We start from the raw sequence: 13,485 nt of genomic DNA, 5'->3' as shown, positions 1-13,485 counted from the left end.
GATCCAAGCAATCTGGGAGGCTGGAATTGATTTGAGCCATTTCGAAGCACTTTATATTAAGATATCACAGCCACTGGAAAATAATCATTAAGGCATACTGCTTGGCCTTTCTTTGGTGCTGGGATGATGGTCATCTTCTTGAAGCAGATAGGGACCTCAGTTAGTTGAAAAGAGGGATTGAAGATGCCTGCGAATATCCCTGCCAGCTGATATGTGCAGGATCTGAGTGTTCATCCGGGTAAACCATCTGGGTTAGCTGCTTTCTATGGGTTGACTTTCGAAAAGGCTACTCTGACATCTACAATGGTGACCTCAGGTTCATCCAAGGTTTTTGAGGTGGAGTGCTGTTGCTGATCTCTTGGTTAAAGCAGGCATAGAATGCATTGAGCTCATCAGGGAAGGGTGCATTGGAGATGGCAATTTTACATGCTTTCATCTTGTAGCCTATGATGTCTTGCAGACATTGCCATAGTTGGTGGGGGCTAACCTGGGACTCCAGCTTGGTCTGGTACTGTCTTTTGGCATGTTTGATGGATCGCCTTAGATCGTTTCTGGCTTTCTTGTATAGGTCAGGGTTACACAACTTGAACACCTCAGACTTCAGCAAGAGTGAATATCCCTGTTCATCCATGGTTTCCAGTTGGGAAACACATGGGTTTGCTTCTTTGGCACACAACCTTCTACACAGTCAGTTACTGTAGTGGCGGCAGAGTTTTTAAATACAGATCAGTCCACTGACTCAAAGCAGTCCTGCAGATGGTCATTTGATTTGTCAGATCAACATTGCACAGCTTTCCTTGACTGATTCTCCCACTTCAGTTTTTGCTTGTAAGCCAGGAGCAGGAGCAGGAGCACAGCCTTGTAGTCTGATTTGCCAAAGTATGGGTGGGCGATACAGCAGTAGACATTATTTGTGTAGCAGTGGTTTAGAATGTTTGGGCCACTGGTGGAACAGGAGACATGGTAACCTGGCAAGACACTCTTGAGCTTGGTTTGATTGAAGTCCCCAGCCATGATGAACAAGGCCTCAGGATATTTCATCTCGAGGCTATTTGCGATGGTTTATGTTTCATTCAACACGGTCTTCATGTCCACAGGTGGGATATAAACTACCATCAGGATCATGGAGGTAAACTCCAGCGGAAGGGACAGCATTTTAACATCAGGTATTCTAGGTCTGGGGACTAGAAACTCACCAGTGATGTTACATCTAGATACCACGAGGTGTTGATACGGAAGCAGACTCCACCTCCCCGGCCTTCAGCCATTGTACGGTTCATTTGGTGGATTGAGAAGCCCTCTGGTTATAAGACACTGTCCGGTGACATAGGAGTGAGCCATGTCTCCATCAAACAGAGCACACAGCAGTCCTGCAGATCTCTTTGAAAAATGAGTCTGGTTTGTTTTCCAGAGATTAGATATTTGCCAGGAGTAAGCTTTTGGAGAAGGGGGGGCAGCTTCAGACTATGTTGTTTCACTCTCACCTGAAGGCTTGCACATTTCCCATGCTTCCTAGTGTGACTGCTGCTTTTCAGGCTTGGGAGATGGAGAGATAGAATGTGTTATGAGTATAGGTGTGTCCAATAGGTTCTTCTCTCTGGTCAAAAACAGATGATTTTAAACATAGGAACATAAAAAGTAGGGACAGGAGTCGACCATTTGGTCCCTCAAGCCTGCTTGGCCATCCAGCTAGATCATAGCTGATTGACCACAAAGCCATTTTCCTGCAGTATCTTAAATCCTTTGATATCTTTAATATCTAGAAACCTGTTGCCGCCAACCCCACAGCCCTATGGGGAAAGAAAATTTCAAAGATTCACCATCTCCTGAGTGAAGTGTTGAGGACTGCCTGGGCTTGTTCAACTGAGTGCATATTACTTGCTTCCATTACTATCCTAGTGATGTGCAAGCACATAATGTGGGAATATCTGAAATCTTGCTGTCAGCACAGCTATCAAGTTAGTCCCTATTCAGGTTTCTATACTAAAAGTATTGGGAAGAAGTCACAAAAATCATCAGCATATAGATATTACAACAGTCAAGTCTGAAACTAGGTCCCAAAAATTAAATGCATTCTTTCCTTGAATTAATGACATTCTTCACCTTCAAATCATGTAAACTTCACAAAAAAAATTTTGGGAAATTCTCCGCAGCATTAAGTGAAAAGACTAAACTCGGGTATGATGGCACCTAAAGACTAAACTTGACTGTGATGTCATTAAACAGTCATCAATTTACCTCAAAGGAAAAGTATCACCTCTTAAGCAAAGTGCCAGTCACTGAAATAATTCTTTGGAACAAGTCATTACATTCACGAGAAAGGAAGTTTACAAAAAAAGCATGTAATTATCCGAAGCTGAAAAGCATTAATCCGGGGAACTTGGCACTGTGGAAGTAAAGTCTTATTTTCCAAACAATCAAATGTGGGTTATTACTGATCAACAATTTCATTTTGAATACTTCCTGGTTTTAACGACTCACTATCACTTGCAATTTTCAAAAACTCCAAAATAAATCTCTGCAGCCACTGACATTAAAGGTGGCAACTGATGTTACAATAGCACATGCTAAGAACTTCCCAACAGGGATATTAACTGAACTTCAATATGGAATTCACAGCTAACCAGAATGTTGCAAGTGCTTCAACTGACTACCAATCTTAGTTCACATTAGCAAGACCTGGACAGCATCCAGGCTTGGGCAAGTTTCATTTGCAGTGCCAGGCAACGGTCACCTCCAACAAAAGGGAGCGATCTTATTATATTCAATGACATTACCACCACTGAATTTCCCCATCCCTCAGGCACATTCTTACTCTCACCAGGTCAAACTCCTGGAACACTATTCCTAATAGCACTGTGGCTAATACCACAAGCTGCAGAAGTTAAGGCACACTGCCACCTTCTCCAGGGCTGCCCAAACAAGCAAAGCCCAACATCCTAAGAATTGAGCATGAGAATTTTACATGAAAAATAATTTCAGGAAAAAAAAACTTAAGTTTGGACGGAAGAATTGAACAGATGGACTTGTGGGGATCACAGCTGCAGAACAACACGTTAAGAGCATTTGCACGCCCTCCTCGTTAGGACTATTGTGCTACTCATTTTCAGTTCACATTGTTGGCTTGCAGAAATGGGAAAGAGACGGAGCCAAATACACAAGAACCTCCACGTCAGCACACATCCCCTCCAATTCTCAAGTATGTCTCATTCTCAAGTATGGCGGTCTCTCTTGGACCCAGCTTCAAGTTTCAGAAAACGTTTGGCCTCCAAACATGCACTATGCAGGCCCACTGGCTCGTGGGCACACTCTGGCATACATGGATCAAACTACTAGCAATGGGAAAATAGCTTTATTGCTTTGTGGATACCTCAGGAGGTAATGGCTAAGCAACTAAATCGTGACAAAAACTTTTTTGAACAGACCAAATGCAGACTGATGTCTAAATATGTCATCCATCTGGGCAGCAGTGGTTAACACTGCTGCCTCAGTTCCAGGAACCCAGGTTCGATTCCCGGCTTGGGTCACTGACTGTGTGGTGTCTGCATGTTCTTCTCATCTGCATGGATTTCATCCAGGTGCGCCAGTTCCCTCCCACGTTTCCAAAAGATGCGCTGGTTAAGTGCATTGGCCTTGCTAAATTCTCCCCCGATGTATCCGAGGAGAAGCTGGAGTATGGTGACTAGGGGATTTTCACAGCAACTTCACTGTAGTCTTAACGCAAGCCTACTTGTGACACTAGTAAATTAGAAACTGTAAACAAGTTGCTGCTAAATGCATTCCCCCAATATTATTTGGGCTCAACTAGGAAGGTCAAAAAAGGAGACCCTGACATTTGGGCAGCCCATTGCAGAGCACAGTAAGGGGTGGGGAGCTTCAAATATCTAAGCTCCACCATCACCAGCAATCTGCAACTTGATGAAATTAACACATATTGCAAAAGCAGTGGCTGTTTCCAAGCTGAATCTTGAATAACAACCTGATTGAACACCAAAGTCTACTAAGCCTGCTTCTTCTGAGTACTCTAGTCATGAGGCATGTACAGCATATATTAAGCAGGAGAAAAGTTTGAACAGTTTCTACCTTCACTGGTTCAGAGCTATCCTCAACACAAGGACCTAGGTATGCAAATGCCATCAGCATACCCACATTGCTAAGGCAACATTTGCTCTGACTCAGTCACATTGATGGATGGAGGCTGTCAAAACAAAAGATTATCTGTGTGGTGAATGGGGAACTAGGACATAACCTCCTGGGTGTCCGTACCATCTGCTCAAGCTAACGTACAAATGGGATATGCAGCTGACAGACATTGACACTGACAACTGAATGGATGGCAGTGGTTAGCGCTGCTGTCTGACAGCATCAGAGGCCTGGGTTCAATTCCTGGTTTGGGTTGTGTCGCTGCAGTCTGCTTGAGTTTACCCCAGGTGCTTCAGTTTCCTCCCAATTCAAAAGATGAGCTGGTTAGGTGCACTGGCCATGCTAAATTGACCCTCAGTGTACCCAACCAGGTGTCATAGCGTGGCAACAAGGGAATTTTCACTAACTTCATTGCAGTGTTATAAGCTTACTCGACACTAACAAACAAACCAAATATCACTGATAGCCATGACCTCCGGAAGCCAAATACTTGGAAGGGCATTGGAAGAGGCAAGCATAAATGTAAAGCTCAACTTGCTGAGAAGTCTGGAGAAAACAGAGGTCAGCAAATCATGCACCTTCTTAGCCCAGTGGCCCCTTCTGAAGCAAATACAACAAAGACTACCAAAGCAGACGAGGGCTCGAGTCACGAGGCAATATTTAACAGGGTAGACCATTTTAACACAAACGACCATCTTTATTACCACCTATGCTTTGCAGTGGTCTTTACTGGACAAAAGTTAGTAACATTATTTAAGAGTATTGAGCATCCTTGCCATATTGAGGAAGATGGCAGCACATTCACATTTTATGACGATTTTCCTCATTGTTGAGGTCATCTCCGGTAGGGTCTTAACACCACTCAAAATTGTAATAGTTAACAGCTTATATGTGAAGTAGGAGTAGGCCACACGGTCCCTCCAGCATGCTCTGTACTTCACCAAGATCGTGGTTGATCTGCTTGAGTTTTAAATGCCACATTCCAATCCATGTCAATACCCTTTTATTCCCTTGCCTAGATTACCCTCCTTTGAATAGGCACATTGCTATTAAAAGGGCTTATCTGGGGCAAAATCAGCTTTATGATAGAAGTAAATCAACATTATGATAGAAGTTGGCCATGAAACATAGTCAATCTTCTATGGCAGTGAATAATCAGATAACTGCATGAACTGGTGCACAATACATTGATAATTGATTGCCTGATTAGTTGAAATTCACTAGGAGTGAGAAGGGAATTGCAGAGAGGTCACTGCATGGAATTCTTTACAAGGAATAATAGAGACATTGACTAATGTACCTTATACACGACAAGATAGACCTAAGAATTGTAGTATTTGCTTTCAAATGGTTAAGCAAAGATTTAGCATGTTTACTATAGGCTAAATACCCTTCTGTGCTGTAAAATCTGATTATAAATCTTACCCATTTGCAATGTTTCTGGATTTTTTTAGAATACAAACCACACTTGTGATTGTTCACTAATTAGAGTTCAGAAAACATTTTGATAGTGCCTTGAGACTTAAAATTATAGCTCCTATAATCAAAGATGAGATTGCAAGTTATTTATGTGATAACAATATCCAATAAGTGTTGCTCAAGGCGATCCACTTGCTCATGAGCCCCTTGAATGTTGCTGTTTTATACAAGAATTTAATGTTTGTTGTAACTATATATGTCTTCAATGCAATCCCCAAACTGTAAAGTGACCAATTTAAAACTCTGTTGCAAAGCCTGTCCTATCTCAGTCCCGGAGCACTTATTCTCTCAAATGTAAATTAGCTCAGCTCCCCGAACGTTAAAATTCAAAATTTTCATCTATATTTACAATTCCCTCTTGACTTTGTCTTACCATGTGTCCTCCAGCCTGTGCCTTTGATTCAGTCAACTCTGGCCTGTGCATCTTCCCCTTCTTCACTGATAGCACAGGCTCCCTCCATCTTATCTTTACTCCAAAACTTTTAATGCCCCCACCTTGCTGCTAGTCAGCTTTTTTCAAAAAATCTTTCCAAACATTGCTTTTGGTTTTTAACTCTTATTACTCACCATCAGTTTCGCTTCTACAAGTGTGTTTTCTATAGAGACTGAATAATGCTATGTTAACAAAAAATGGCAACTTATTCATCTCCTGAATGCAGGTGTCATATTACCCACCTTCATTTGCCCAACAAGTTGATGGTGGCTTACCTTCTTGAACCACTACAGTCCATATGGAACAAGTGCTTTGATATAAATCAAGTGGCTTGTTAGACCATGTTGGAAAGAAATCCTAGGTTAGAGAAATCTTAAATAATTAGGGATTTAAGACACTAATCAAACCACTGACATTATGTGAATTGGCCTCATTTCAGACTCTCAGTCTAACAGGGGAACTGTCTACATGAACACAGTAAGAAATTTAAATAAGTATTAGATTTGAATTCTGTAGCTCTGGTTCAAATATGTATTTTGGCATTTTAAATGTATTAACTGTATTTTATAAAATCGTGCATTTTAGCCAACAACAGGTTGCAGTAAAGGATGATGGGATGAAACCTTAGCATACAGAACCACATTCTTTGGAAACAATTAAACTGCAGATTGTGCAAGTTCTTCAGCGAAAGTTGATCCTCAGGACCACTTACGAATAAGGTTTTTCACACTATCCAGATAAGACAGGTCTCTTCTCAGTGAGAATGTACATCTGTCTGGTTTGGCCAGTGACGTAGCAGAAGTTGGTGGGAACCTCAACTTTGACCTTTGTAGCTAAGTGTCAGGCAACAGAGGAAGAAGCATCAGGATTCTACGGACCAATGAAATCCCATGATGTCAGAGGGTAGAATGCAATTGGATAAAAAGTATGTGACAAGTGTTATCAATGATTGATTTATATTGAAGATGATTTGATCAGAATTAACAGAAAGCAGGATCATTTGATGTGAGAAATGTTTAATTGTTTGAAGCCTTTTGACTTCAAAGTTCAGAGCCTTCTCTACTAGAGAAGCATTGGACTAACCAATTTTATCTCTCTCTTCAAATCGTTGATCAATAAAGATGCAACTTTTACCAAGACACTGTCTTTTTTGAGTCTTTGTACTGGCTGAAGTTTTGGTGATACCTAGCCTCCAGAGAGCCCTGCAACAGGCCACTTGAGGACAGTCAACTGCAGAAGTGTGGATCTGAAGCGCATGTAGTCCAGCAAATTGTTAAATTGTAAACGCTATAGACCACCAATACAAGAGGAGCAGATAGAAGGCAAAGATGCTCAAGCAGATTAGGTTATTTGTGGAACAATACAAGTTAAAAAAAATCACAAGTATAAAATTAGATATGCAAGAAAATCCAAGAAAAAGAGTCAAGTCAGCAGAACAAGCTCACTATCTAGAATCCATCAGAATTCTGTAGCATCCACACAAAAAAAATCTGGGTTATATACATTTGCTCTGAATTACATTCAACATAACACAATACAATGAAAACACAAAACTTATCACATGCTACAAAGCTACATCAATTCTACAGTGGAGTAAACGTTTTTAGCCATTATGAACATCCTTCCCATGTCTATGTGCTGAAAGTAGATTCTGATAGCTACATGTTATGAATTAGAGAGACTGGATGCAAGTGTCTTACACAGGAGTGCAGACCTCAGAATACATGAACTCTATCAAGTTAATGTAGATTAACCAGCGATTTAAGCAAGATCCTGGTACAGACAAAAAAGGCCAAGTTAGAATGCAAGATTTATTTAGTAACTTCCTAGAAATGTTCCCATTTAATATTACAGGTGATGTATGAATTTAAAAAGATATACAAAAATAAATTAGTGTTGATATGTGGTTAACAGCGTTCTTGGCTTTTCTGCGCAGAATTTCTTCCATTCTTTCCCAAAGGAGGTGATTTATTTAGATATAGTTCCACAGCCTCCAACCATCCTCCAGTACATCATTCAAGCAGTCATTCTTCACACGAATCTAGGAGTGTTGGCAAGCTTGACCATCTCAATCCAGCTCGATTCCATCTTCAGTAGTCACTTTTTAGCAGACTTTTCATCAGATAATTAATTACTGACACAAATACTTTCGCGTTCCCCTGCACAATCCTCACTAGGTCTACTGTGCTGAAGCAAACTGAACTATCTAAATAGTTAATCAGCAATCCAATTCAAATGAGTTAGCATGTCTAATGAACTTACATGGCCAAATAATTTGAGTATTAATGGTATAACTTAACAGCTGATATTGGTGATGTGAAGATCTCTGTTGATCCAGAAAATAAAATTAAAACACAATCTTGATTTTTTTTTTTACAAAAGAAAGAGTTATACATAGTTATGAAGTTTGATGGCAGAGCCAAAAAATGGGAAAAAAACTGAAAGATTCTTAAAATGAACACTAAAAAGGCAGACATAACATCTGCACACTTGCTGGGACAAAGGTTTGGACCTCTTGTCCCTGAGAAAGCAGAATGATATTAGCTTTTACTTTTACCTTCTACCATTTCCTTACCATGTATTAAACCACCAAATATAGTATTCTGTAACAAAACCTCAGGAGAAAAAATTAATTTAAATAGAAGAGTTGCAGGACCAATGAAAAACTACAAATCTGGGAGAGAAAACCATTAATACACAACTGCCCCCAGGCACTGTATTCAAGCCATCAAGAAACGTGACAGTACGCACTTTGCACCTCAAGTATAAAGGAACAATTTGTTCTCTGTTGTGATAAAAAGGTGCAGAATTGGATAATACAAAACTCTTGGAGATTGGACATAAAGCTATTTAATCATAATGAATTTTCATATTATGTTGTAGAAAGAATACCTATTACATTTTTTGAATGAGATCAGAACATTCAATTTTAAAATTATATTCATAACATCTATTTCAACATAATCCAATAGATAACAACATTATTAAAAGTATCCATGTTTACCTGCAATTCTTAATACACCTATAGGCTAAATTAGATAATGATTTTCACTGATATGGTTTGCTAATATTAGAAACATCCAAAGGTCACCATTCAGGGGCAAACCTGCAAAAACTAGATAGTACAACTTACACTGCATGTAAAATGGAAATCTATGTAATTCTTTAATATATAAAGCACTGGTTAGGTCACAGCTAAAGTATTGCATTCAGTTCCTGTCACCACTTCAGGAAGGAAGTGTAAGTCTTTGAGAAGATGCAGGGGAGATTGATCAGAATGGTTGTGAGATGAAGGATCGTACAGCGTAGTGTTGGAACAAAGGAGAATTGATACCGGTATAAGTTTGTGGGACAGACAAAGGAAAGGTGTTCCCATTAACTGATGGTGCACATATTTGAGGTTTTGATCATGGAATCCCTACAGTGCAAAATGAGGAAATTCGGCCCATTGGGTTTGCATCGACTGTCCAAAGGCCCTCCAATCTGCCCTACACCCGTAACCCCGCACAATCAGCATGACTAATCCACCTTAGACATCTTTGGACTGTAGGAAGAATCAGAGGAAACCCATGCAGACACGGTGTCATCATGCAAATTCCACACAGTCACCCAAGGCCTGAACCAGAGCACCCGGAGGAAACCCACACAGATACAGGGAAAATTTGCAAACTCCACACAGATAGTGACCCAAGCCGGGAACTGAGTCCAAGTCCCTGGAGCTGTGAGGCAGAAGTGCTAACCAGTGTGGCAATCGAGATGCAGAAGAAATATGAGAAAGAACTGTTTGCACAATGATCTTGAACTCTGTCTCTAGGAAGGGGTCAATTGGGAAATTGAATGGTATTCAAGGTGAATAACCTTGGAGAGTTATGGGGAAAGGAGGAGTGGGACTGACTGAATTCTACAGAGTCACTATGGAGTTGATGGGCCAAATAGACTGCGTCTGTGCCATGCACCCCCCACCACCACACGATGTGCAGAAGTGGAGGGAGAAAAGTGGAGAGGGAAAGAAGCTGAATGAATTCCACAAATTTCATTTGGGCTAAATGGACAGCATGATGGCACTGCTGCCTCACAGCGCCAAGGACCTGGGTTTGATTCCCAGCTTCAGTCACTGTCTGTGTGGGTTTCCTCCGGGTGCTCCGATTTCCTCCCACAATCCGAAGACATGTGGGTTAGGTAGATTGACATGCTAAATTTCCCTTAAGCGTCAGGAGGACTAGCTAGGATAAATTCATGGGGTTATGGGGATAGGTCCTGGGTGGGATTCTGGTTGGTGCAGATTTGATGGACCGAATAGCTACCTTCTGCACTGAGGGTTCTGAGATTCGATGGCCTTATTGGGGGGGGGCGGGGAAGCCCACACATAACTAACCTATTGAACCTACTCATCTTCAGACACTAAAGGGACGATTCTGCATGGCCAATTCACCTAACTTGTATATCTTTGGATTGTAGGAGGAAACAGGAGCATCTGGAGGACACAATGTACAAACGCCACACAGACAGGCAGTAACCCAAGGCTGGAACTGAATCCAGATCCCTGGCACTGAGGCAGCAGTGTTAATCGCAGTGCCACTCCAGCACCAGGGGAGCACACAGGAGAAAAAGAAAAGGGGGAAATGAGGGGGTGGGAGGGGCAGAAGAAAAAAAGGGGAAATGGGGGGCAGAAGAAAAGGGGGAAATGGGGGGGGGGAAGAAAAAAAAAGGGAAATGGGGGGCAGAAGAAAAAAGGAATGAGGGAAACGGGGGAAAGGGGAAAACGGGGGGGGGGGGGGGGCAGAAGTAGCTTTACATGTGAGAGGGTGAGTGGTACAGTTGGTGGATGTAAGGCTGGGGTGTGTGCGCGCGCATCCTCTCGAGGAGGGGGTTAAGCTCGCGCCCCTCAAGCCAGATGTCGGTTGACCGCGGGGCGGTTTAAACTGAGAGAGGGGCTGCCCGGTGAGGACTAGAGGCCTGAGGCCATCCCTCCACCCTCCTTTAAAAATAAATAGTGGCCGCATCGACTTCCGAGTGAAATAAAGCCTACTCACCACTACTCGAGGAGGCCGGCACCTGATGTAAGCTCTCTTCCTGCGGGAAAGACACAAACACAACTTTTAACAAGGTTTTTTTTTGCCGGGGACTGCGGGGAATTAAAACGAGGAATGAAAATAATTCAGTCGCACAGCGAAAGTTTCTCTTTTTTTCCCCCTATAAACTTCTCACCTCAGTCGGCCCTAAGGTCACAGCTCCGTTCATCACAGTTGACGAGGTTGAAGCCATCAGTCTAGATTTTTAATTTGAGAAAGGAACCGCTGCCTCAGACCTGCCGCCCTCTCCGTCCCCCTCTTATAACCTGCGACCAAGTGCCAGTCGGCGCTCACTGCGCATGCTCCCCAACTCCCCCTCCACCGTCGCCCCCACTTAGCCAGTTCTCCCCCCCCCAGCAGCCCTCCCCAGGGTCCGCAAACCCATTGCTTTCTGATTGCAATATTAGTCAGTCTTTCGCTTTAGAACTTTAGAAACAATTGTTTGTAAATTTCTGCAGGATGTTTTTATATGCATCATGGAATGTTTACATTGATGTAGAATTGTAGAGGAAAATGAGCCCTATCATACCATGTTGTGTCATAGAAGCATAGAAAATAGAGTTTATTCACTCGCGTCACGAGTAGGCTCATATTAACATTGCGATGAAGTTACCGGGAAAATCCCCTAGTCACCACACTCCAGCACCTGATCGGATACAATGAGGGAGTCCAAAGATGTGCGAGTTAGGTTGATTGGCCATGCTAAAATTGCCCCTTAGTATCCTGAGATGTGTAGGTTAGAGGGATTAGTGGGTAAATGTGTAGGGATATAGGGGGAGGGCCTGGGTGGGATTGTGTTTGGTGCAGACTGGATGGGCCAGATGGCCTCTTTCTGCACCATAGGGTTTCTATGATTAGATGAATGCACTTAACCAGCATGTCTTTCAGACCGTGGGAGGAAACTGGAGCGCCCAGAGGAAGAATTTAGGGTCTGGGTTGATGAGCTGGGGTCCAGGTTTCAGACACTGCAATGCACCAGAGAAGTACAATGTTATCTGGATACTTTGTTCCAGAAGGCAGTCACTAGGTACTTAGACTAAGTACTTTGGTTGGTGATCAGGGAGGGTGTGTCTATAAACAGGGCAGGCAAGAAAATAGCAATGAAAGAGCCTCAGCCCTTATAATTGTTCATGCAGACACAAAGAGAACATGCAGACTCCACACTGATGTGACCTAAGTCAGGAATCAAACTTGGAGCCTGGCGCTGTGAGGCAGCAGTGCTAACCATTGTACCGGCCCAGTGATTGTCCTGTTCTCTGGAATCCCCCCTCTCTTTTTGGTGGACATCATCAAGGGTGAGGTGAAAAGATTTGCAGAGTCATAACACCATCTGTTGGTGTTGGGACTGAAAAATCCCAGCCTTAGTTTTGAAATTGTCCATTGATCTATCCATAACAGCTTTTTGAGGACGGAGTTCCAGATTTCTACTTGACTTTATGTCAAGAATTGCTTCCAACATCACCCTGACCTCTGTAATTCTTATTTCAAGATTATGCCCCCTTGTTCTGGATGGAAGTAGTATCTGTTTACCCTTTCCATTAATTCATTAATCATCTTTAACGTAACAATTAGATCACTCAGTCTTTTATACTCGAGAATACAAACAACTTGTCTTCATAATTTGACATGTTTAGCCTAATTGTTTGGCACCCCATCAATAAGATATTTTCTCCATCATCAATGCACAGTGGCAGCTGTATTAACATCTACAGGATGCATTGCAGGAGCTCACTAAGCCTTCTTAGACAGAATCTTCTAGACCCACGACCACTGCCATTTAGAAGGACACACGGCAAGACCACCACCTGGAAGTTCCCCTCCAAGCCACTCAGCGTCCTGTCAGAAATATATTGCTCTTCCTTCATTGAATTTGATTTGATTTGCTTTGATTTATTATTTTGTCACATGTATTAACATACAATGAAAAGTATTGTTTCTTATGCGCTATACAGACAAAAGATACCATTTATAGAGAAGGAAACGAGAGAGTGCAGAATGTAGTATTACAGTCATAGCAAGGGTGTAGAGAAAGATCAACTTAATGCAAGGTAAGTCCATTCAAGCGTCTGACAACAGCAGGGAAGAAGCTGTTCTCGAGTCAGTTGGTACATGATCTCAGACTTTTGTCTCTTTTTTCCCGAAGGAAGAAGGTGGAAGAGAGAATGTCCAGGGTGCGTGGGATCCTTAATTATGCTGGCTACTTTGCCGAGACAGTGGGAAGCGTAGACAGAGTCATTGGATGGGAGGCTGGTTTGCGTGATGGATTGTCGTTGGGTCAAACTCCTGGCACTCCCTCCCTAAGGGTGAACCTACACCACATGGACTGCAGCAGTTCAAGAGGGCAGCTTACCACTTCCT

At 42.3% G+C, this 13,485-nt stretch overlaps 1 protein-coding gene across 4 annotated transcripts in view; it reads right to left on the bottom strand.

The window, feature by feature from the left end:
- The window catches only part of LOC145346806 (DNA topoisomerase 1-like), a 114,853-nt gene extending 103,475 nt beyond the window's left edge, over positions 1-11,378 (bottom strand). For all 4 annotated transcript variants that reach the window (XM_080194549.1, XM_080194552.1, XM_080194550.1 and 1 more), the window contains exons 1-2: positions 11,264-11,378; positions 11,089-11,128 (exon numbers count right to left, since the gene is read on the bottom strand). In XM_080194549.1, the coding sequence (XP_080050675.1) occupies positions 11,089-11,128; positions 11,264-11,320 (97 nt within the window). In that variant the 5' untranslated portion in view covers positions 11,321-11,378. The remainder of the gene's footprint in view (positions 1-11,088; positions 11,129-11,263) is intronic.
- Between the last annotated feature and the right edge of the window lie 2,107 nt (positions 11,379-13,485).

This window comes from Carcharhinus amblyrhynchos, chromosome 8 (genome assembly GCF_965287045.1).
Source record: "Carcharhinus amblyrhynchos chromosome 8, sCarAmb.v2.hapA, whole genome shotgun sequence".
NCBI classification, from domain to species: Eukaryota; Metazoa; Chordata; class Chondrichthyes; order Carcharhiniformes; family Carcharhinidae; genus Carcharhinus; species Carcharhinus amblyrhynchos.
The sequence above is the reverse complement of the archived record's forward strand: the minus strand, read 5'-3'. Positions and strand labels throughout refer to the sequence as shown.